This window comes from Heterodontus francisci, chromosome 5 (genome assembly GCF_036365525.1).
Source record: "Heterodontus francisci isolate sHetFra1 chromosome 5, sHetFra1.hap1, whole genome shotgun sequence".
Taxonomy (NCBI): Eukaryota; Metazoa; Chordata; class Chondrichthyes; order Heterodontiformes; family Heterodontidae; genus Heterodontus; species Heterodontus francisci.
The window spans coordinates 163,648,358-163,674,197 of record NC_090375.1 but is presented as its reverse complement, the minus strand read 5'-3'; the positions used below and the strand labels follow the sequence as shown (position 1 = coordinate 163,674,197).

Genomic DNA, 25,840 nt, shown 5'->3' with positions numbered 1-25,840 from the left:
GAAGGGCTTGAAGCCCTTTAAAAATGGCGAAGGTGCCTGCGCGGTGGCGCCGGATGCTGTTGCGTGGCCGGAGCACCTGCCCCCTCTAAATCATCGGGGGCAGGCGTTCCACCCCTTCCATGTAAATGAGCCGCCATGCTAAATATCGTGATGCCACAGTGGCGCACATCTCGTGCGTGCGCCATGCGGTTTTGGTGGCGAGCTTTAAAAATTCAGCCCTAGGTGTTGCATTTACCAGTTGAGCTATTGAGACCCAAAAATCAATTTTCCTAATTTTTAAAGTAAAGTTTGCTGTGAGGGAAGTCAGACAGGAAATCAAAAGGTTGCTCTTCTTACTCTGTGAAAAAAGATGATCATTCTCAATGGTCCTTTAGTCTTTTTAAATTAAAATGGTGGAATTGGGGAAATATTAAGGATTTCTTTAAGTGGAATATTTGAGCAGTTTTGTGGCTTAATTAAGTATAAAAAGTTAAAGTAAATGTGAAACAGATTCAGCTGCAATAATGTTTTGATTCAATATATACTATAGGAGCTAAATTTGAGCAAATGTTTTTCATGTTTCGATCATCAGATATATGGGTTGTTGGGGGGAAAAAATCTAAGCTGCTAAAGCAGCTTGGTGCCAGGCAGAATATGCTAAAACCTACTGTGGCTTACTTAAACTTATTGACTTATATGTCAATTCTTGCTGAACATCTTGTTTATTATGGAACAATAATTTCTAGATGAATAAAGTGAACCACTCTCACAATTGCACATCTGCAAGACTTGATTTCTCACTCACTAATAAATAAAAAAGCAAGATATATGAGCATTTATATATATATATATATAGTATGGCATTCCAAGGACTAACCATCAAGGCTTTAAATAATAAGTGTAACAAGAAGTGTAAGCTCGCTATTTGGTTTGAATTATGAACACAAACTTGAGGAAACCAGTTCAAAATTAAAAAGCGTCATGCATGACGAGAAGAAATTTCCCTAAGCCCATGTCAATTAGCTTCTTCAAAAAGATGGATACACATCTGCTCAGAAATGGGATTGAAGTTTTAAGCATGTATATATTAAAATGACCAAATACTCTATTGGATGTGGTGGATTCTTTGTTGTTTGTGGAGCGTTGTCTGCCAGAGTTGAATAGTGGAAACATAGGGATTGGTACCTATTCTTGAGTTTGTCTGATTACTTTTGGAGATCATGGGGAATTGATGAAGATTAAATAGTTGGATAGAATCCACAATAGCATAGATTATATAGTGCAGGTCTGTAGAAGAACTGAGTGGATCTTTCTCATTCTATGCATTGTTCTGTTCTTATTGTTAACTTGATTTTCTGAATTACAATTGTATTTTGTATTTAAAACGGCTCAAAAAGCATGAGTTTTTGAAATTTAAGGACTTTTTAGGGTTGATTTTCCTGAAATAAGTTATGTTTTGTGGTAACATGCCCACATTGCACTGCACCCGGGTAGGAGATGAGGGAATCTGTTGTTTTCCTTCATCTACATACTGCCGGTTAATTTTGGGTACATGTAGCAACGCATGATTTGTGCAGATGCCTCAGCTGGCAAGATGTTCGGTCCTTCAGCTGATTAAAGGGACATAACACAAGAGGAGATAACTGCAGAATATTAATTCTTGACTAGCCTGAGGTCCTTGCAAGAAGGTAAGCATTTTTTGGATGCCCTCAATATTTTAAATTAAGTTTTGTTGAAGGCTTGTGTAAAATGCTTTTATCATATCTGGAATTTTAACCTGCAATATCTGTGCTTTTACTCTTGAAGTTCCTTCCCTTAATTCTGTTTGTCTGTTTCTCTGGTGGGATAGGATGGCACCAGCATGAAGTGGAAGGTGAAGGGATCCAAGTTTGTTGAGGCAAACAGAAGTGCGGCTATGATCTTGTGGGGAAGCAAAACACACTGACAAAATCAACATTTGCCTTTTATTTCCTTGTAACTTCTATAGCTTTTAGCTTGCTGTGTAGCTTTTCTTAAAATTCCACTGTGGTAAAATTGTGGTGATAAAAAGTAGGCAGCCACATAAAACACATATTGCAATAAATCACTACTGGACCTTGACCACTGTTTGTACATTTGTACATTTTTACCTGTAGGTGAACAGGGAAATCAAGTGTGGATGTGTAAACTGAAGAGTTAGGAATAGATATTGAATGCTGGTTTGATTGGGTGGATCCTGTTAATTGTGGGAGAGAAAGGTGGGAGGAGGATTCTTGCCTTTTACTGGTAAAGCAGTGGTTCGAAGAAGGTCATGCGAGTATCTTCAGCTGTCAAGGTGAGTTGTGTTTGTTGCTCCTATTTGGTCTCCAAATAAGCTACCTTGCAAAAGGGGAAACCATTATACCGAACACAGTGTCTACCAGTGAGTAAAGAAAAGCTGCAGCATCTTGCAATTTAAAGATCTTCCTTTGCAAGACCAGCTTGTCCCTTTAAGACATGTGCCACCAAACAACAGCTCTGGAAGCTATAGCATCTGTTTTTCTTTTTGCAAGCAGTTTTCTTCTGAACTGCCACTAGAGTAGGATATCTGAACATAGAACTCTCTGACATTCATTTACATTACTGTACCTTCCTCAGGTACAACTACCTGAAAAGCTATGCAGGAAATTCCACTGCAATGCTGTTCGGGCATAGAATGGAAGCATAACATAAGTGCCTATTTTTCCTGTTCATATTACCAGTTTTTCAAATGCTATTTGGATGCTCAAACCAGAAAACATGTGCCTTTAAGTTTGACCTTCAGTATTCCTTCCACGACAGCTTACTGTAATATGGCACTGGATTTTAAAGTGGCTTTGGGTACAACAACAACTTGCATTTATATAAGGCCTAATAAAACAAGCAAAACTTGACAGAGGGCCACATAAGGAGGTATTAGGACAGATGCCAATAGCTTGGCCAGAAAGGTAAGTTTAAAGAAGTGTCTTAAAGGAGGAAAAAGAGGTAGAGAAGCAGATAGATTTAGGGATGGAATTGCAAAGCTTAGGTATTTGGCAGCTGAAGACATGGTGCCAGTCATGGAGTGATTAAGATCAGGGATGCTCAAGAGGCCAGATTTGGTGTAGCACAGAAATCTCGTGGCTTTAAGGTTGGAGGGGAATCGCAGAGATAGGGAGGAGCAAGGCCATGGAGGGATTTGAAACAAGGATGAGAATGTTAAAATGAGGCTTTACTTAACTGGTAGCCAGTGTAGATCATTGAGCATAGGGAAGATGGGTGAATAGGACATGGGGAGCAGAGTTTAGAATGACCTCAAGTTTGCAGAGGGTCGGACTATGGAGGCCAGTCAAGAGTGTGTTGGAATAGTCGAGTTGAGAGTAACAAAGGCATGGAAAAGGGTGCAGTGCATGTGGGCTCTGAAGTTGTCAGTGATGCTGCAGGATCTGGGTAGATGGAGGTCCAGCCAATCTTAACATTTTTTTATTATTTGTTCATGAGATGTGGGCATCCCTGGCTAGGCCAGCATTTATTGCCCATCCCTAATTGCCCTTGAGAAGATGGTGGTTAGCTGCTTTCCTGAACCACTGCAGATACACCAAAAGTGCTGTTAGGAAGGGTGTTTGAGGATTTTGACCCAGTGACAGTGAAGGAATGGCAATATAGTTTCAAGTCAGGATGGTGTGTCGCTTGGAGGGGAACTTGCAGGTGATTGTGTTGCAATGCATGTGCTGCCCTTGTCCTTCTAGATGGTGGAAGTTGTGGGTTTGGAAGGTGCTGTTGAAGGAGCTTTGGTGAGTTGCTGCAGTGCATCTTGTAGATAGTACGCACTGCTGCCACTGTGCTTGGTGATGAAGGGAGTGAATGTTGAAGGTGGTGGATCAAGCTGCACCTCGTTTCCCTCAGTTTCCTATAAGAGCTGCCTGAACTCGGACAGATTCACTACCTGGCTGGCTAGTAGTAGATGGAGTTTGACAGTAGGAGGCTGCATCAGGGGACCTTTGGAAACAGTACCCGTCAGTCAATTGTTGGCAGTGTGTGGGTGGGAAATCTCGGGGTACGGGAGGCTCAAGGCACTTGTGCACCTCCTGGTCCACAAGTAAACATTTAATTTTTAAACTTACCAGCTTGGGCTTCTTCTAGCCCACAATTCTGCTCCTGGCAGAGTTGGCCTAATGGGAAATCAGTCACTGCTCAGGCCTCAGACATCATTGGTTCATGATCTGCCAATTTAATGAAGGTTCTCACTTCCTACCTATGTGTATCCCGCACACTTGCTGCAAAGAGCAGGTTAACATCAGGATACTTCAGGAAGGCAGTAGGATCGGTTAGGGTAAGTGACTGCCATTGTTTTAACAGCGCCACCAACCTACCCCCCCCCCCCCCCCCCACCTACCCTACCTGCTTTCTGACAGGTGGGAGGAGTTCAAATCAGGGACTCTATCTAAGCTATTTAATCCCTGAAAGGAAAGTTCTTCATAAATAATCCCTGATCTCCAAAGGTAATAAAACAAACTCCAGAATAATCAATCCCCACATTTCTACCCTTCAACCCCAGTAGATTGCTGTTCACAAACAGCAACTCAGAAATCACCATACAAAACCCCTACTGAAATGTAATATTTCTCTCACAGATCTCCTCCTCTTGTTTAATTATTCCATTCTTAGCATTTTAATGTCAGGATAATTAATCCCAATATATGATTAATCTCAATTTCTGGTCCAGAGTGTATCTAGCTTACTATAGAAATGTATGCCTGGCTTTATACCTTATGCATGTTGATGCGTTGTATGCATGCAATCACTAAACATATTATATATGCTTTCAAAAGTAACTACTTGAAACTGAAGTTGTAGAATAGATTATTACCCAGTGCAGTGAATGTAGGGTTGAAGTGTTCAGAAAAGAAATATGCAGATTTTTCAATCAGCAATGAATGGAGAGGTATTGATTTGGTGCCAAGGCCAGGTAAAATAAAAATGGTGTAAATGAGTATTTCACCCTGCTGTTTAGATTTTTGTAAGTTAGATGGACAGAGTGGCCTTTATTTATTCTTATCTTATGCAAGAGTAATATCTTTGAACTTAGTACCAATTTTCCTAATGCCCTCCTCTTACTATTCTCACAATTTTTTCTGCCATTTGAAATTGAAACAAAAGTCAGTGATTTCAGAAGAAGTACACATTCTGAAATTAGGCCCACACGAGGAATTTGAGCAAATAGAGGGGTCTTTTATATTGCTGCTTTTTGTTTACTTCAGATTCTGGGAGCTCAGCATTGGTGAATCACCTCCTGAATGTTGTTAGATCACAGAGGCTTATAGACCCAGATAAAATTGAGTTGACAAGTCCACTGCCAGTCTACAGAGACCAGATGTAATTGCAGAAGCTGGCTCCTGAATACCAGCCTTTCAGAATCTGAATCTGCAAACTTATGTAGTGAAATTTCTTGTGATTTCTGGCGAACAAGATAACTTTTTTTCTTTCCAAGCCTACAAATATTTGGATCACTATAATTTGAAAATTCACAATTTGGGGAAGAAAGGCACTTAGAAAAAAATTAGAAAGTGCAAAACCCTTTCTGAATTAGGAGCTCTTTAGAAATTGGGCAAAAGTTTTTCAATATATCTGGTTAGTATGAGCATGTTCTTGCATAGCACAAGAATCTAATTATTTCAGCTTTATTTTTATTTTAGTTTGGCGAACAGTCACATATTACCTGCTTTTTAGCCCTTGAATCAAAACCCTATTTTCAGTAAAACTAGCTTTACTTATTTGTGTGTATGAGACAAAAAAAATCTCTACAAAACCCTTTGTGAAAACGTGTGTTATTTGCAAAATGTAATTTTTTTAAATTTTAGGATCTCATCGCATCAGTGACAGTGAAGTCTCTGACTATGACTGTGATGATGGAATTGGGGTTGTTTCTTCAGGTATGAAAGCTAAACAAGTGCACTGCCATCCTCCTCCATCTCCATTTCTCCCACACATTTTCAATTTCTGCAATACCTTAATCAAAAGTAAAGATACTTAATCGGTTTCACTGATTTCCGTTGAGCTCAAAGCCAGAAGCAAACAACAGTTATGAGACAAAGATGTTATAACTTTATATTCCAAATATAAATGTTTTCAAAGTATAATTTCTTCAAAGCCTAGTAGCTGCTGGCTAATGGCTAAGTTGATAATTGTGTGTCTGTGGCTGGGGTGGGGTTGGGGGAGATATCCAGTTATACTTGTAATCTATTTTCCATGTTTCCTCTCTCACTCAGTCCAAAAGAAGCTTACACTCCATATCCATAATTTTCACTTGGTTAAATTGAGAAATGCAGGTTCAGGGCAAAGTCCCATGTCGCAGAATATATTCTTTGAAAGCCTAGCCATGCAATGTGTATTTGAGGTTAATGGCTATCCTGTAAGAAAATATAAAGAATTGATGGGAATGTTTTCAAAAAGAAAATCTGAATGGAAATTTGTTTTTGATCATCACGCAAAATGGGCAATAGCAAATCAACAGCCCTTTGACTTCAGTGGAAAAGAAAATAAGCAAAGGTTGCTGATTCACTATCGCCCAAAACAAGTTTCTACTCCTTTGCGCTTTAATATTGTATAAGAGAAAAGTATAATATTCTAAACTGCTCTTTTCCTTACATTTCTCTCTTCAGATTATAGGCACAATGGGAGAGATATTCAGAGTTCAACATTATCAGTTCCAGAGCAAGTAATGTCATCAAACCATTGTTCACAGTCAGGCTCAGCACTTCGTGGGGACAGTATGGGCAGGACCCGCTCCCGATCCCCTAGTGTTCCTCCTCCTCAAAGGTAAGGTTAAGCATGCATCTAGTTAACTGGAGAGACATAAATATCTGCTGCTCTATTGGTACTGATATGAAAGGGTGAGATTAAGATAAAATATAAAACTTATTTCTTCGTATGCATTCTGATGTAGGCAATTAACTTGAGGAGGTGTTCCTTCAAGAGTTTGTTGAGCATAAAAAAAACAAGCAGAGATGTGTAATCTATTAACATCCACAGTGAAAAAAAATAAGAAACCAGCAATGGAGAGTTCTAAATGAGTTGCTAGTCCTCTACAAGAGCATGTCTTCATTAGCAACCCAAATGGTGCTTAAACCATACCTCAATGTTTATACCAGGCACATACCTTCTAGATTGATCCAAAAATTAGCATGGAATATCATTGCAAACTTCAGTATACTGCTTCTCCCACTTATGGAGTTCTCTCAGACAATGCAGTAACTTTCTGACCCTTATATGCAGAAGTCCAAACACAAATTTAACTATTGTTTGTTGAATTAGGTCTATTAATTAAGCCATCAGGCTGCAGAAAAACCACTGATTTGTTTTATGAGCACCCTCCCATGCAATTCTCATTAGAGCTGCTTATGGATGCAACTATTAGTAATATCAATTGACAAAAGGAGGAAAACTTGCAGTTACTTGCAAACCTCAAAGTTGTAGACTTTTAATTATGTGCAATATATGGGGAGAATTGTATTCTGATACATTTTTGTTTTCACTGATGTGTGCTGCGTATGGTAGATATATGATAACTTGAATTGCAGATGCTAAGCCTAGCAGCCCAGTTCCATCTCTCCTTACATGTTTCTTTTTTGCTACTTTACAAAGCCATACAGGCTATAGATTTCTGTTAAGTTTGTGTTTGGACAAGTAAAACATAGATCTGATGTTTATCAACTATTTTCTCAAGTCCTTAAAAATCACTTAGAAAATATATTATGGCTAAAAATGTGAAGATTTCATTTTGACAATCTTTCACATAAATCCTATGTAGATTACTTTGTTCCACATTTCCATAATTGTAAGACTTAATAATAGATTCCAGCATTTTACTGATGCCTTCTTTTCTTCTTTGGCCTCCTTGTCTCGAGAGACAATGGGTAAGCGCCTAGAGGTGGTCAGTGGTTTGTGAAGCAGCACCTGGAGTGGCTATAAAGGCCAATACTAGAGTGACAGACTCTTCCACTGGTGCTGCAGATAAAATTGGTTGTCGGGGCTGTTACACAGTTGGCTCTCTCCTTGTGCTTCTGGTTTTTTTCCTGCCAACTGCGAAGTCTCTTCGACTCGCCACTCTTTAGCCCTGCCTTTATGGCTGTCCACCAGCTCTGGCAATCACTGGCAACTGACTCCCACGACTTGTGGTCAATGTCAAAGGACTTCATGTCGCGTTTGCAGACGTCTTTAAAGCGGAGACATGGATGGCCGGTGGGTCTGATACCAGTGACGAGCTCGCTGCCCAATGTGTCCTTGGGGATCCTGCCATCTTCCATACGGCTCACATGGCCAAGCCATCTCAAGCACCTTTGGCTCAGTAGGGTGTATATGCTGGGGATGTTGGCCACCTTGAGGGCATCTACGTTGGAGTAACGGTCCTCCCACCTGATGCCAAGGATTCTCCGGTGGCAGCGATGATGGAATGAATTGAGACGTCGCTCTTGGCTGACATACGTTGTCCAGGCTTCGCTGCCATAGAGCAAGATACTGAGGACACAGGCTTGATACACTCGGACTTTTGTGTTCCGTGTCAGTGCGCCATTTTCCCACACCCTCTTGGCCAGTTTGGACATAGCAGCGGACGCCTTTCCCATGCGCTTGTTGATTTCTGCATCGAGAGACAGGTTACTGGTGATAGTTGAGCTTAGGTAGGTGAACTCTTCAACCACTTCCAGAGCATGGTCACCGATATTGATAGATGGAGCATTTCTGATGGCCTGTCCCTTGATGTTCATTTACTTAACTGCCCTGTAATTCCTGATTTTCTTTCTCCCTCCTTTCTTGAATATTGGTGTTACATTTGCTAATTTCCAATCCACTGGAACCGTTCTAGAATCTAGGGAATTTTGGAAAATCATAACCAGTGCATTCACAATATGCAGCGACCTCTTTTAGAACCCTTGGATCTTCTGGGGATTTGTTGGTTTTCAGTTCCTTAAGTTTCTCTAATACATTTTATCTGCTAATATTAATTACTTTAAGTTGTGGATGCTCCATTGTTGAGTAAATTTAAGGCTGAGATAGGCAGATTTGTGGTGTCTCAGGGAATCAAGGGATATGGGGAGTGGATGGAAAATTGGAGTTGAGACAGCAGATCAGCCATGACTGTATTGAATGGTGGAGGAGGCTCAGGGGCTGTATGGCCTACTGCTGCTCCTATTTCTTATGTTCTTATGTCCTTAATATTATTAAACAGCTCCAGTTGCAAACTCAAGTTATACCTATTCTATGCAACCTCCCCAATAGAACTTCAAATATCCCCACAGTCATCGTCTTATTGGTTCTTGACAGCCCCAATTCAATAAAATTAACCTCCAAAAGTTAATTCACAAGCCCCTATTCTAATGGCAACTATAATTTCTCTTCAACCAATATTAAATTTTTGTCTGAGTGTGCAGATTTTTTCCCACGTAAATTGAATGTTGATTAAATTATTTTCTTCCACAGTTAACTTTTCTGTGCCATAGTGACAATATCGTCCAGCTTCCATGAAGTCACATCCTACTCTTCTTTCTTTGTTAACAACCTGAATGACACATCTATTGCATTCGAATGAAATGACACCTTAAAACAGAATATTAGGTAGAAGCATATTTGCTGGTGTTTTTTTGATTTGCAATTGACCTGCCTAGCATTCGTGAGTTATGAGCTCAGGTTCATTGTCAAATGAAAGCCATAACACATATCCTGTTTCCCTATTTCATCAATTGTTATCCTCTGGTGTGTTACTTAAATTAATTACGCCTCTGCAGAAGTGGAGCTAAAAAGTATCTTTCCACGCCTCCTACCCCCATTTATTGAATGAATTCATTGGCAAACACATGATTTTAAAATAAGCTTGATGTAAGTTGCTATTATGCTAACAAAAAACCTAAAGCTAAAACATGCTAAATAGTTTTTGACTTGTGCTCAGTTATTAATTGCCACTTCTGCACTTGCTTATCCATATCATTATAACTGAACCTGTTAGTACATGACTTGCTGTACTTGAGATATATAGTTCAAGCCAGCAAAATATAACAAGACAAGATATTAATGTCAGTAAGGTATATCTACAGATATACAGTTTGAGACAAAATATGCAATATTAGACAACTAAAATGTTTGAAATCAGTGACAAAACAGTTAAGGTGAAATTGGACTAAAAGCAAAATACTGCAGATGCTGGAAATCTGAAATAAAAACAGAAAGTGCTGGAAATACTCGACAGGTCAGGCAGCATCTGTGGAGAGAAGCAGAGTTAACGTTTCAGGTCTGTGACCTTTCAAGGTCACAGACCTGAAATGTTAACTCTGCTTCTCTCTCCGCAGATGCTGCCTGACCTGCTGAGTATTTCCAGCACTTTCTGTTTTTATTTAAGGTGAAATTGGAGTTCAGCAGTAATGCAAAACAGACAATAACAAATCAACAGTTTGTTTTATGTTCCACCAATTTTTTTTAAACTAATGTAGAACCTAATTGTCAAAAGAGTAATTTCTCTAATTGTGTTACCGGACATTACAAAGATCAAGCTGGGATCTTAAATTCTTAGAAAACTGCTACGATAGTTGATTTGTGTTTTGCAGAAGCTCAGAGCTGGGTCCTCGAAGCAGTCGCTGTTCTCAACAGTACAACACCATCAGCCGAATGGACAGACACAGGATGCTGGATGACCACTATTCTCCAGAGAGGGAAAGGTAATTAGAAATTATTGACTCCTGTTTTTCAGGAAAGTTTGAGATATCTTTAAATGTATAACCAGCTCAACATGTGTTTGTACTGTTATATAATCTAATGTGGGTAACTAATGTTTAGTGCTTCAGTCATTTGAGTATTGAATATCCTTGGAAGCTTTCAAAGTTGATGTGCATGTTTTGGTCTTCCATAATGCCTTCAAAATGTATTTTGCATAGAGTTCTAATAGCAAGAATTTAAAAAGATAGAATCAGAAAAATCTGCAGTACCACAGGCCTCTTCTTAGTTAACACAACTCTCGGGATCGACTATTTTTTCTAAATGCAGTCACAACTCTCAGCAATTTTGACTTTTTTTTTAATTGGCCTGAACATGGCAGTTAGAAAAAGTAGTCTATTTGATCTACCAGATTTACTCAAGTTCAAATTTGTAGATATCCAGAAGTGATGTAGTATATGACCATTTATGTTGCCTTGATTCTAAGATTACCACTGTATTCAGTATTCATTTTAATTTCTTAAGCTTTCAGTGTTTTTATCTGGCACTCCTGATGGAATTTTAAATCTGTAGCTACACAGAATAGTGGAGTATTTGGCTTTCTTATCATTATTTTTTTTTGTAGGGAACTGAAATGGTGTCAAGGATGATTGTTAATTATTTTCAGCATTTATTTCCAGTGTAGGGCACGAATAAACATGGTATTCTTTCAAAAGCCAGTCAGGGCAATAAAGGATAATTGCTGTTGTTTAAGGTAAAAGTCAGCAGTTTTAGAGAGAAGTGTTGATCGCTGTTGATCGTTGATTGGTTTCATCAAATTGTCCATTTCAAGTTGGCCAGTATGTTCTCTGACTGGAATCATAGATATTGTTTGGAGTAATGGGTAGGGGGAAAAACTTTAATGTTACTTGTTTGTAGATGTTTTCTGAGTGCTCAGGACTTCCCCGTTATCTCCATGTTTCCACCCTCCATCCAACACCCACCCATATCACACGCCTGGGCTTTGTCCTGTTGAGGACTAAGGTTCTTGGTATGTAGAGCTATATGGCATCCTCATTAAGTGTCCTTCTTGTTGATTAATTCCCAGAGTGTGGCGCATGATGCAATGCACCAAAACTCTAACTCACTAAATCACAAAGTGGTAAGATATGGCTTTGTGAATGTAACTCTGGTAAGGATCAGGTCTTAATGATACCAGCAAAGGGAAATGCTATGAAATACTTCTGACTAGGGAGGATGTAAAAATCAGAGGGCCAGTCATCCAGGGCAGTCGTTGTGCATTGTTCTGTGCCTAACATAGTGAGCTGGGAACAAGTTTCCCTCAAATCCATCATTTTGGCTGGGGTGGTATATGATACATGGAGACTTCACATAGGGTAGAAAGGTAAATACTCTATTTTTAAAAAAACAACAATAACCCCTCTCTCCCATCCCAGAAACAATAGCCCTGAATTGGGCTCCAATTTCCTGGTGTGTCCTTGCTGTAGGCCAATTAACCAGATATACCTAGGCTCATCTTTGTTGGCTTGGATATTCTCATTCCTGATCCTGTGTTTCAAAGAACATTCTGAGGACAAGCTTCTCATGAGCTTATTGTAGTGTTGGTCATGTAATTTGTGACTAAAACAAATGCAAGTAACTGGTTGTTCCAAGCTGCTAGATTGCCGTCACTAAAAATTTATTTTGCAGTATTTAAGCTCCTCTTTGCTTTTAATTATAGACTTTAACCTTCTCGCACACACTGTTCATCATATTTCTCTCCATTTTCTTCTCTTTTCTGCTCACTGGTGCTGCTGACTTCTCTCCTCATTCTTCAAATGCCATACATTTGTTTTTTCCATTACCTCCCACATCGCTGCAGTCAGTATCTTACACTACCTCGGTCCAGACACAGTCATGCCATCGAACATCATCACAAGGATTTCAGGTATACTGTAACATGGGTGTGTTGGTGTTTTTTTATTATGTCTGACTATGTATGCATGTATGTATGGATATTATGACTAGGAATGAGCATCGGAATAAAGTCAAACTCTAGATTTGAATTTGGAGTCTCTAGACAATAGATTTTCCGAATCAAAGGGCCTGATTTTAACTCTGTGCAAGTGAGTGGGTTTTGAATGCGTTAAAATCAGGCCCAAAGTTACAAATTTTAAAAGGCTTGCTTGCCCAATGGAAAAGCGGCACTATTAGACTGCCAAAATCTCACTAAAACCATTTGTACTTATGTACATGCTGCCTTCAGCATGGGGCCCTGGATGCTTGGATACATTTCCACTGGTAGATCTTACCCCGGTTTGATCACGGTAAGCATTGACATAAAGCGATAAACAACAGAATAATCATGAATGTAATGATGAAAAAAAAAATACCTGCGTTATAAAACCTAGCCACTATCCATTATGGAAGGTTTTGGAGAACTGAAAATGGTATCACATGTGCCAATGTATTATTTATATCATTATGTAATTTCACAAAAGGGATAGGGCACTAAAATAATATTTGTACCTGAATCCAATATTTAGGCCCTCAAGAGTTCCAAATGATACAATTTAGAACTTTGCAGACTACCTGACGGGGTTGCTCATCCCTAATTATGATTAATTTTGAACTTATCTCTTTTTCTTTCTTTTTTCTTAAGCTTGAAAATAAACGAGTCCAATGTACTTCTGTCAGAATGATGTGATTGAGGTTTCAAACACTAATTAACCAGTATAGAAGCTTATTTTTGTTGTACAGAATTACCTAGATAACACTACAGATAGAAGGAAAAAGTATGAGCATTGAAATTCTGAAATTAGAAGAGAGAATGTTATAAATTTGCAGCAGGTCTGTCAGCCACTGGAAGGAAGGAAAAAAGAAAAGTTAATCTATGGTGATAAATCTGGCACTGACCTGTGTTCTCTTTTCAGAGACTGATGGACCTGCTGCAGTTTTAAAGAGTGTTATTTTGTTCATGAATTATAGAGGACAAAATCGTGAGATTTTAGGATTGCTGGGATTCTTATTTATTTAGGCAATGGCAAAATGTAATTTGTATTGTGGCAATGAAAGATCTGTGAAGTGGGTAAACCATTCAGTGTGCTGTGGTAAAGACGGCCAGCTTTTTCTCCTTTACACAATCCTCTGTCATCACAATTCAACACACAAACTGGCCCTCACCAGTACTAAAAATTAATTTATGCAATTGTGATTTATGCTCTGTTGCATTTGTCTCTTGCTTCCTGTTGATTTTCTTTTAATATTGTTTTCACAACAAGTACTGGTGACATGAATGAGTGAAATAGGTAGGAATTGCTGAGTCTAACAGAGTGAAGCGCTGAATCAACATTCATAGACACATTGGTTAGCCCATGGTTGAATCAGCAATCTTGCCACTTCATTAAATTCTCCTCACCAGTTTCTCTGATAAAGTACTAAAGTATTCCCCTGTATCAGTCGTTTTACTCACAGCTGTAATCTTGTGTGGTGTTTCACGAGTTCTTCAGTGTGCTTATTCCCTCACAAAGTCAATATGATGATAAAAGTAAAGTTTAGAACTATAAAAAGTCAGCCTTGATTCTGTCTCCTAATTGCTACCCAATGACTCCTGATGGAAAGTGTGCTTGTTCGTGTCTTGCCTTCCCACTCTCTGCTGCAAGCTTATCCTTCCCATGGAATATATTTCATTATAAAGTTCCAATGTACTTTATTTGCTGTAAATCACTTTGGGATATCCTCAGGCCATGAAATGTACTAAATAAATACAAGTCTTTTTTACTGCCCTCTCAATCCTCTTCATAATCAACTCCTAACCACTCAGTTTCCTTTCCTGGTTTTGATGCTTGCTGACATTGTAAAAACTTCCTCCTGTTCAGAAACCATCATTTTACCTTTTAAAACTACTGTCATCACCCCCTCCTGAAAAACACCACTCTTAACGATCTCCAACAGCTGCCCCATCCCTAATCTTAATGTGTTTGAACATGCACCTCTCTCAAAATTTTTTCTTTGAATCTCCTCTTGCCACTATCTCCCTGCTTCCAGCACCAACCCACACTGATCAAAAGGCATCCTCTGTGATCGGCCTATATTACGCTATCCCTCCTTATCCTCCTCAGTCTCCCCATGGTGTTCAACACAACATATGCTGTTAGGTTCCTTGGAACTGCCCTCGCAATCTTAACATAGCTTGTGTGCCTCCAGAAAAACCATCTTTTCCTGCCAATCCAGAATTCTCCCTGGATCTATCTCCTCAGCCCCTTCAAATTGTTTCTGTCCTCAGGGCATCTGAAATAATTTTGCAGCCAATGAATAACTTTTGAAAGCAAACACCATAGCTATATGTGCATAGCAACAGTAACTAAAATTAGTCTGCTTTTGATGGTCCTGGTTGAGGGAAGAATGTTAGCCTGGCCACTTGGAGAGCTCCCTGTGTTTCCTTGAATAATGTCATAGAGTCTTTCTTCCATCTGAATCAGGAAACAGGGCCTCAATTTAGCATTATCTGAAAGATGGCACCTCTGACAATCCCTCAGTACTGCAGTGGTAGATTATGTGCTTAATTCCTTGATCTCACATCGTCCAACTCCAAGGCAAGAATGCCACCAACTGGAATTGAGATAATACAACTGCCATCAACTGCAAAACCAACTAAAACCTATCTTTTTTCCAGCATTAGCAAAATGTATTTTTCTGAACGCTACTGAAGTTTAGATTTGTTAGAACTTGGATTTGTGATGGAACACAGCTATAAAGAGTGATGCAGCCTTAAATAAGCCACAGTTAGTTTGAACTGTTCTTATGATCTGTTACTGTTATACATTTTCTGCATGATTTTGAATTGGCTAACTGCCTGCACTTGTTTTTATGTGCCTTACGGGGCTGGTCCAGCTGCTATTAGTGGATGTGGTCTCTATTTATTTAATAATCTTTTAATTCTATTGAGGAATTGAAAGTAGTATAAGCAAAATCTGTACAGGTGCTTGTCCTTTCTTTTGTGTACAATCCTACTCGAGTTTCAACCAGAATTTTGTCTTTATAATGTTTCGATTACCTGCTCAGAAGCAATTCTGGAAAATGGCTCAACATTAATGAATGAGATTCCATTCTAGTTCTCGTGTTGTGCTACCCTTTTTCACCTTTACAGGTATTGAATTCCAGTAGTTTCTACTCTATTGTAGTCACCGTTTGTAAGGATCCTTTAATATGAACCCATTTTTTGCGACTGTGAAGCAAGAGGGTTCCATTGGTCTATTCAATGGCAATGCTTTGACCTTCCTTTTGGTTACTGGTTATTATTATGGCAAAATGGTTTGTTGACCAGTACAGTTATCTTTTCCATGCAGCATTCCCTACACATGTGAAAATGTTGATTATTATTTAGTATCACTTAAGTAACTTATTTCTTCTTTCACATTGGTGTTTGGCCTCATTAAGAAATTTCTGCCTGCACAGGGTTGTCATTTTAGTCACGTTTCCTGGAGGAATGCTTCTTCCCTTTTGAGAGTGCATGTTCTTCACTTCCTTCTCCAATCCAGAGGGAAAAAGAAGAATGGACTCACAAAATTAGAAACCAAATCTATAAGCTAATTTAGGAAATCTTTTATTATCTCTTATAAAGTGTACACTCCATTGAATTTCTCAGGAATCAGCTGCATATTATTCCTTACTAAGTTTGCAATAAAAAGGAAAGAATATTGTCAGTGTTTCATTGTGCTGGTAGTTAGCTTTGTGATTGAGCTACAAGCTGAAATAATGGCATAGAGTTGAATAAAAACACTCATATATTCAATATATTAAAAAGAAACCACAAATAACTTGGTATATAACACTGCTGCTGATGCACAAATAATGAAATCATATGTATTACAGCTAATATTTACTGGGTGAATAATTTTAAAACTGCTTAAATTTTGCTTTTGTAATTCACAAAAGCACATCTTTATTGTTAAAGTTAAAGCAGAATACTGCGGATGCTGGAAATCTGAAATAAGAGCAGAAAATACTGGAAAGATATCAGCAGGTCAGGCAGCATCTGTGGCAAGAGAAACAGAGTTAATAACCTTTCATCAGAACGTATTAAGTTGCTTGTAACCATCTTCAGATATCCGCTGCTGTTCAGGTAATCTCTCCCAGGTATCCAATAATCCCTGGGTAACTATCCCAGAGTGTCACTTATTCTCTAGGTAATCATTCTACTTATTTATTTATTTTCGACATAATCACTCCCAAAATACATTCTGTCTATGTAATCACACCCCAGCCATCCAATATTCCTTATCTAATCATTCATGGATATCTATTAATCTTTGTCTGACATAAATCACTGAAAATAGGGAAAACTATTGTTGTTCAAGATAAATGTGCAACTTCGATTGTAAATAATCACAGGTTGACTTTATTTGCTTGCAGAGTGCATCACTGTTAGTGTGCTGAGAACTGATACTCTGTGTAAAACCGAACCCACACTCAGTTGTAAAGCAATTATACAAAGCACCAAATCTGTATTTTTCCATATGAAGTTTCTCATCTATTTTTTTCCAAGAAGTATTCGGCAAATATTGATGTGACTTAAGGGCTGTAGGAGTAAACTATTTAAAACAGGAGTGTTAATGAAGTCAGCAAGGTTATGGTGCAAGCTTGCAACCTGCAATGGGAGACATACTGTATATTTCTGTAATTCAAGGAGCAGTTGTTTCCTTTATAGACTGGAAACTGCATTGGATAGGTTAAATTTTACAAGATTGCTCCTTCAGCACGGAGCCTCATTTGATAGGAGTGAGAATTGAAGAATTGCAAATGGAGTTCATTGTCATCCCAATTTTTTGGGAGCGTTACTAATTGTGCTAATCTGTGCACTCATATCTCCAATCCACATTCCTGTTGAATATGTTATACCCACAGTTCGATACTTATTTGAAAAACAAGAAACTGTTTAACAGTACTGGGTAGGCAACAGTGTAATATCGAGACCATTACCAGCTGCCCTCAATGCACTTCCACTGACTTAGAAAGCAGTAAAAAATACTTTTTCACACGACAACTCCTCATCCAATTGTATTAGGCATTTCGTTCTAAGGACATAATATACAGCATGGAATAAAGTTGGTCTCCTTAATAATATACGGTGGCAAAGTAGTTGTAGTGCATAGTGTTTCTGCTTGAAAGCTTTATTAACCTGATATTGCTTTTTTCTAATGTTCATTGTGGTTACTTTTCTTTTGTTTTATTTTTATTTTTAGCAGCACGAACCATATAGTTTATCCTCTCTATCGGGAAGATGCAATAAGGTTACTTCGTTCCCAAAAGATGAACCGCACATATTCTGAGGGTGCTTACAATGTTCTTGAGAGGTACTAATATCGACATTGGTCTGGCTTTGTAAGGACTATTAATCTGTTCGCATCTGCCGAGGTCAGAGAGATATTTAGACACACAATTGTGTGACTGCAGTTGGAGGTATTGCCTGACATATAAGGTAGTGAAGTGGTTATGGGTATGGTCATGTAGTGGTTATGTTACTGGACTAATATTGCAGAAACCTAAACTGATAATCCAAATACCACCATGGCATTTTGAGAATTTGAGTTCAGTTTTTTAAAAAAATCAGGAAATTAGAAAAAAAGGTGATCAATAAAAGGTAATCATGAAGCTATTGGATTGTCACAAAAATTGCAATTGGTCCTTTTAGGGAAAGAAGCTTGCCGTTCTTACCTGGTCTGCCTTGCATGTGACTCCAGTCCCACACCAATGTGGTTGACTCTTAAAAGCCCTCTGAAGTGGACTAGCAAACCATTCAGTTTCAGGGAATGGCAGTAATTACTGGCCTTGGCAATAAAGCCTGTGTTCTGAGAATGAATACAAATACCTTGTTCCCATGACAATAAGAGTATAAAATCATTGAGTATTTGTGTTTGTTTTTAACACTATCAGTAAAAGAGAAGGATTGAACTTTAAATGAATAATACCTGACCAACAAATGAAAATAAAGGGATCTTCCGGGAGAAAATAAAAATCCAGATTTAGCAGCCACCTGTACTCCAAGATAGTTCTCTTTGTTTTAGTGCATTGTTCATTTATTTAATTTAATTTTAAAGTTAATTCTTTCATTTTTGATTGATACTATTAAAATAATACTTTTCAAATGGTCTCTTACCATTAATTGTCATGCCAGTGTGTTGAATACATTTGTTGCTTGATCCTGTCTAGTACATTTTTCCAAAGCCTGTCTGTGTTCCAAGATTTCTTCCCAAGATCGAGGAGGGAGGGACGTTAAATTGTCATCAGCTTTATTCCTGTAAATGATCTCATAACATATATAAATCATGGCATACTGTACATATTACTGAATACAGTACTCAGAAAAATGCTTCTAACAATGCTTGATCAGCAGACATACGCTGCAAATGATACTGGTTAAATTATATCTTTGCTATTGGGACTACTGCCAATATGAATATATGTAGTGTCATACTAGGCCCCCACCTGCCAAGAATGAGGCACATCAATTTTGCCATGAACATTGATTTTTAACTGTTGTTGGAGCGAGGAAATGACTTGTTAAACAGATCAGCTGTGGCTGGAAAAAAACATTTACATACTAACAGACATCACAGGTGAGGAAGCACATTTCAGAGGCTGCTAAGGAGGATACAATCCACAAGGGCCAGGACTGGTTAGACCAGCTGGTCAAAGGACTAACCAGCTGTTCCAGGATTTTCATTTGAAATGGCCACAGAGAGTTTGAATTCAGAAAGACTGTTTGCTCCTGGACTGAGAAGATCTCACCAGTCTGCTCCCATCTCTTTCTCACAAGCCTCTGAATCCACTGAAGACACATGAACCCCAAGAGAGAAAAGTCTCCTTCAGCAAACAAGGATTAAGAAGAATACTGGGGCCCCAATGAAAAGCAAGATCTACCTACAATCAAAGACTATACAGTGAGCTCGAAGAACAGTAACAAAATCTCTTCAGATATTACCTCAAATTTTTCCACTTTATTTTTCTTCTGTTCTTTTCTGTCTCTATTTGCATGTGTGTATCGTGTATGCATGCTAGCCTGAGGACATCCTGTATCCACAGACGTCAACCGAATTCAAGTTTAAGTTCAAGTTTAATAAATTTCAACTTTTCTTCTTTAAACCTAAGAAAACCTATTTGTGCTGGTTTCTTTGCCTTATAATTAGAAAGCGAAGAACAAGGATTCACCAAGGGGGAGCTAAAACCATGGTGTGTTTAAAATCAAACCCTGTTTAAAAATAAGGGGTCACCCTTATTTAAGACAGAGATGAGGAGAATTTTTTTTCTCTCAGAGGGTCCTGAGTCTTTGGAATTCTGTTCCTCAAAAAGCAGTGGAAGCAGAGTCTTTGAATATTTTTTAAGCAGAGGTAGATAGATTCTTGATAAGCAAGGGGGTGGAAGGTTATCAGGGGTAGGTGGAAATGTGGAGTCATCAGTTCAGCAAAGAAATTATTCAATGAAGGAGTAGTCTCGAAGGGCAGAGTGGCCTACTCCTGCTCCTAATTTGTATGTTCGTATGTATCTTCGTATGTTATGGTAAGACCAAGTGAAGGCTGAAAGGGACCCCTAGACATCTTTCTGACCTGGTCGTAACAGAAATTTGGGTACTAGCATCCGGAATTGACCCACAGACAAACAAGAAATTGGAAGTGGGAAGCCAAATTGTTCCCAGTCAAAAAAGAGCAAGATTTCAATACAGGTTTTCTTGTGGTTGTGTGTGCTTGAATACTAACATGTCTGCAATGGAAGCCAATAGCTCTCCAAGCCAGGGTGAAGTAACTTGGGATAAGTTAAAAGCTCTGTCTATGGAGGAGTTGAGGAAAATGGCTGAGCAGTGTGGGATCACTGTACATGGCAAGGCTAGGAAGTCTGAACTCCCAAGGCTAGTGGCCAACCATTTTTCCCTTGAATCTGAAGAAGCAGAAACAGGGTTAGAAGCAGATTCCGACAGGTTATTGTTAGCAAAGATACAATTGGAACAGAGGAAACTTGAATTAGAAGAAAGAGAGAGAAAGGCAGGGGAGGGAGAGAGAGCCTTGCAGAAGGAACGTGAAGAAAATGAAAGGCAGGAGAGAGAGACAGAGACAGAGAAAGAAGCTTCCAAAAAGAATGCGAAGAAAGAGTTGAGGCGGCTTGAGTTCACTCGGGGGCGACAGAGTAACACCAGTAAAAGCATGGCCAATATGGAGGAGCATAATTCAGGGCTGGGTACAAAATTGTTAAAACTAGCTCAACTAATTCCAAAATTCAATGAGGAGGATGTAGAAGAATTTTTTGTGTCCTTCGGGAAACTGGCAAGGCAGCTAAAATGACCAGCTGAGATCTGGCCTCCCCATGAGGTTTATTCCCTGTTGCCAGATGAGAGTTCATCAGATTATGAACTGACAAAAATTTTATCCTCGGGGCATATGAATTAGTACCCGAAGCCTATCGGCAAATGTTTAGAACCCTCAAGAAGCAAGCTAATCAAACTTATCTGGAGTTTGAAAGAAGTAAGCAGCTGGCTTTTGACCAGTGGCTGAAGGCTCTTAAAGTACAGCTCAGCTATGAGAATCTCAGAGAAGTAATTCTGTTAGAGAAGTTTAAACACTCTCTCCCACGCTCCATAAAGACCCAAATAGAGGAGCAGGGGGTTCAGAGAGCCTGGCAAGTGGCCATTCTGGCCAATGAATTTGCTTTAATATATAAGTTGGTTTCCCAGGGGAGAACCTTTCCTAGTCCCCCCCACAAATCCGAAAGGGACAAAGGGTGGGAAGGTGATAGGAGCCCAAGCAGTCCTGGGAGAGAAAAGAAAGCAGGAGACACAGGAGGCCTTCCTACAGCCAAAAAGGAAGGTGCTGTGAGCAAGAGTGAGACCCGGAGACCTGTGTGCTTCCATTGTAATAAAGCAGGGCATTTAAAAGCTGACTGTTGGAAACAAAAGGGAAAACCTGTAGGATTAATCAGGGCACATCCGTTCAGTAAAGACGGGATCCTGATGGAAAGCACAGAACAAGCTGTGGCTTTAACTGCAGTAAGAGTGCAACCCAGGAAGCTACCACTGCAAGTGCAAGAAAATTTAATAGAATTCCTGAAGGTTATCGGGTTTGTGTCTGAAGGGAAAGTAACTCCATACCCCTCAAGTGGGGCAAGCAAGGCCATAGTAATTCTCAGGGACACAGGGACCACCAGATGCTTTTTACTAGGAAAAGGCCTGACCTGTCCCCCAGAGAATGCAGTGAATACCAGAATGGTAGTGAATGGTATTGGAAGGCAGTGAATGCCTGTACCTGTACACCAGGTGCACCTGGAGTGCGACCCAGTTTCGCGACCCGTGACCGTAGGGATTGTACCTAGTTTGCCTGTGGATGGTGTTGACCTGCTCATAGGTAATGATCTGGTGGGGGTGAAGGTGATAGCCGCCCCCCCCCACCCCACAGTAGTGAAAGAAAGACCTCAGGAGGTCAGAGAGACAGAGTAGTGGCAGGAGACTGACCCCTGCAATTTCCCTGAAAGCGTAGTGGATCAGGCCATGATCAAACCAGCTCCCCCAAAGGAGACTGAATTGGCACTGCTGGCAGATGACCAAATCTCTGACTGTCCGAGACTTTCTTTGGAAAGTTAGGAGACCGGGGGAATGAATTAAATGGATTTCCCTAGCTGAGGCACAGCGAGCTGACCCAATATTGCGAGAGTTAGCACAGGCTGCCCAGTCTGAAAGTGAAGCAGAGGGAGTCCCTGACTGCTACAATTTAAAGAATGGGGTACTGATGAGCAAATGGAGTTCTTCTCACAGACCTGAGAGCAAGGAATGGACAGTGGTTCACCAGTTAGTGGTGCCGCAGAGGTACCAGAGAGTAATATTAAGAAGGGCCCGTGAGACTACAGTGGCTGTACATGCTGGTATACAAAAGACCAAAGCCCGCATAAGACAGCAGTTTAACTGGCCAAAGCTCCAAAGAGATGTGATGGAGTACTGGAGGAGTTGCCACATGTGCCAGGTTGAGGGGAAACCCCAACTTGAAGTGAAACCTGCACCCCTAAGTCCTGTATCGCTGTTAGGAGGACCCTCCAGCAGAGGGCTGGTGAACAATAAGGGACCCCCGCTGAGAACAAAAGAGGACAGGCAGGCACAAGGCTGGCAGAAGTTTAGAAAGAGAAGGGGAAAAAGTGACCAAGAGGGCAGTTTAAAGGAAGTCAGGGAGGAATCCCGGATGAAAACCCCTGCTGTCCAGTCAGCCAACCCCGAAAAATGTGAAAAGTTAGACACCACATCCTCCTATGTAAATGCAGACACTAGAAGCACCCCACCAGAGTTGCTAACAGCTGCAGAGAGAGAGAAAGACCTCTAGGGGGCACAGAAACCGTGAGGGTGATGCCTCACGGGAGTGTAGTAGAGTCTGCACAAATACCTGCAGGCAGGAGTGTCCTCTGGCACAAAGGGGCGATTAGCAAAGAATCCTCCCCCACAGTCAGAACTGAAGAGAATCACCCATCCCCTGAAGTCAGAAGCCTTTGCAGGACTCAGCAAAGCACTGAAAGAGAGTTCAGGATAGACCCGCCCACCACTGACTCACCTGAAAATAAATTTACCTCAGCAGGAACAAAGACCCTAGACAGCCATGGAAATGGACAAATGGAAGAGAAAATTCCCTAAAAAAGAACCACATATTTACTGGGATGCCAAAAAGGGAGGGGGGTGCAGTTTGAATAAGTTTTAGGATTTGTGAATGAATGAGAGAACTGTATGTTTTTTTTAACTATCTTATATTTTCTCTCGACTCTCTTAATGAAATGTGCTTTTCTCCAATTGCATTTGATTCCGCTGGGTGTGGAGATGTCATGCTAGGCCCCCACCTGCCAAAAATGAGACACATCAATTTGTTATGAGCATTGATTTTTAACTGTTGTTGGAGCAAGGAAATTACTTGTTAAACAGATCAACCATGGCTGGAAAAAAACATTTACATACTTACAGACGTCGAAGGTGAGGAAGCACATTCCAGGGTCTGCTAAGGAGGATACAATCCACAAGGACTATGACTGGTTAGACCAGCTGGTCACATGACCAACTGGCTTTTCCAGGGTTTTCTTTTGAACTGGCCACAGAGCGTTTGAACTCAGAAAGACTGGTTGCTCCTGGACTGAGAAGGTCTTTCCTGTCTGCTCCCAGATTGAGAAGATCCCTCCTGTCTGCTTCCATCTCTTTCTCATAAGCCTCTGAATCCACTGAAGACACATGAACCCCACGAGAGAAAAGTCTCCTTCAGCGAACAAGGTTTAAGAAGAATACTGGGTCCCAATGAAAAGGACTCAAGGACTCTACAGTGAGCTCGAAGAACCGTAACAAAAACTCTTCAGATATTGTCTCAGACTTTTCCACTTTATTTTTCTTCTGCTCTTTCCGTCTCTTCCTGCATGTGTGTATCGTATATGCACGCTAGCATGGGCGTGTCGTGTATCCATAGGCGTCAACCGAATTAGAGTTTAAGTTTAAGAAATTTCAACTTTTCTTCTTTAAACCTAAGAAAACCTATTTGTGATGGTTTCTTTGCCTTATAATTGGAAAGCGGTAAACAAGGATTCACCAAGGGGGAGCTAAAAACAGTGTGTTTAAAATTAAACCCTGTTCCAGCAAGACCAGGTGAAGGCTGAAACGGGCCCTGAGACACCTTTCTCACCTGGTCATAACAGTAGCATTTAAATAGCAAAGTGTTAGCCTGCATTGCACAATGAATTTTGGAATTGAAAGGTGAAAATTTAAGTCTTGGCTTTGAATGTGCTTCTTGCATATTTTGTGGGAATCACCAAGTATTGATTGGAGATCCAAGGATGAATACTGCAAAATGTTGCCAGGTACTGTGAGACAATGGGTTTATTCTAAATTTCTGTCCTGTCATGATCAAAGACCCATAAATGGTTTAAGTAATACACATTTGGAGATTCCTGGTATCGGCTGTCATTACTACGCTGTCACCCAGGTGGCATCAGTGACATTGGAGTGATCTCTGTGCATTGAATATGCTCAATAGTGACACTGCATTTGAAATTAAATCTTTCCTCTGCCACTTTAAGTTTTCTGCTTCAAATGTTTGCCAGAGTTTAATCTAGAATCCTTTTTTAACTAAACATCCACTGTTTAGGATTGGTTCTGTTTTCTAATATGAGCCTGTATTCATTGCCTAAAATGCAATGATTTAATGATGACTTAAACCAGGCAGCAGCCTTTGTCAACAGGATGGGCGTCTGGTTGTTCAATGTACAACTGATTTGTGACCACTGCAAATGAATCCTTCAGGTTTGTTCAAGGTTCCCAAGAAGCAGCCATGACTCCTACAATCTAAGGCATTCCCAGGAGTCAGAACTTTCCAGGCTGCCTACATGCAAGTGCTATGTAGAAGACATGGTTCCTTACATCTGTGTGGAACCCCAGCATAAATGCAGAGGAGGCATACAACAGCTGCCATGCAACAATGAGGATGATCATTGAGCAGGCCATTGGACTTCTGAAAATGAGATATCAAAGCCTAGATAGATCTGGTGAAGCCCTTCAAAATGCCCCATTCAGGATCTCGCGTATCGTTGTGATGTGCTGTGCTCTGCACAACCTGGTGCTACAGAGGGGAGAAACTTTGGAGAATGAGGACCTCCTTCAGAATGATGCCTCCTCCCTCCCTCCTCCAAGGAAGGAGATTTGCAGGGGGCTGCAGATCAGGTGGACAATGTCGAAGCACCCGAGGGACCGCAGGCAAGGCGCAATTACATACACAACAGAGAGACTCTCAAGTCACTCACACAGAGACATTTCTCCTGAACCTTCCTTAGAGTTCATGTAAACAATTCAGTTTTTTTGCTCCTTTAGGCCTCTTGGCCTTTCTTTGCATGCCCTCACCATCTCATTGGGCCCTTCATGATATCAGGCCAAGGCATGCATAACACTTTGACCTCACGCGGTCCAGATCTTACCTTCACATCCTTCTCGAGAGCACTCCAGCTGTTAAGGGCCAAGCAATGCAGAAATAAGTGCATGTGCCCTTTTGTGATGCTACACATTACCTTTCATTTGATACATTCAGCCAAGGATGTGACAGAACACGAACTATCACAGTGATACCCGTGCAACTAGGTGAATTTAAGCATGCGCTTGTGACTGCTCCCATGTTGTACTACCCCTGTGCAAGCAGCTGATGTGGTGGCAGGCTGC

At 40.2% G+C, this 25,840-nt stretch overlaps 1 protein-coding gene across 1 annotated transcript in view; it reads left to right on the top strand.

The window, feature by feature from the left end:
* Positions 1–25,840, top strand: part of rims2a (regulating synaptic membrane exocytosis 2a) — a 749,410-nt gene that overhangs the window by 253,619 nt on the left and 469,951 nt on the right. The window contains exons 13-16 of the mRNA XM_068032308.1: positions 5,817–5,888; positions 6,618–6,774; positions 10,551–10,661; positions 12,518–12,583. Of these exons, the coding sequence (XP_067888409.1) occupies positions 5,817–5,888; positions 6,618–6,774; positions 10,551–10,661; positions 12,518–12,583 (406 nt within the window). The remainder of the gene's footprint in view (positions 1–5,816; positions 5,889–6,617; positions 6,775–10,550; positions 10,662–12,517; positions 12,584–25,840) is intronic.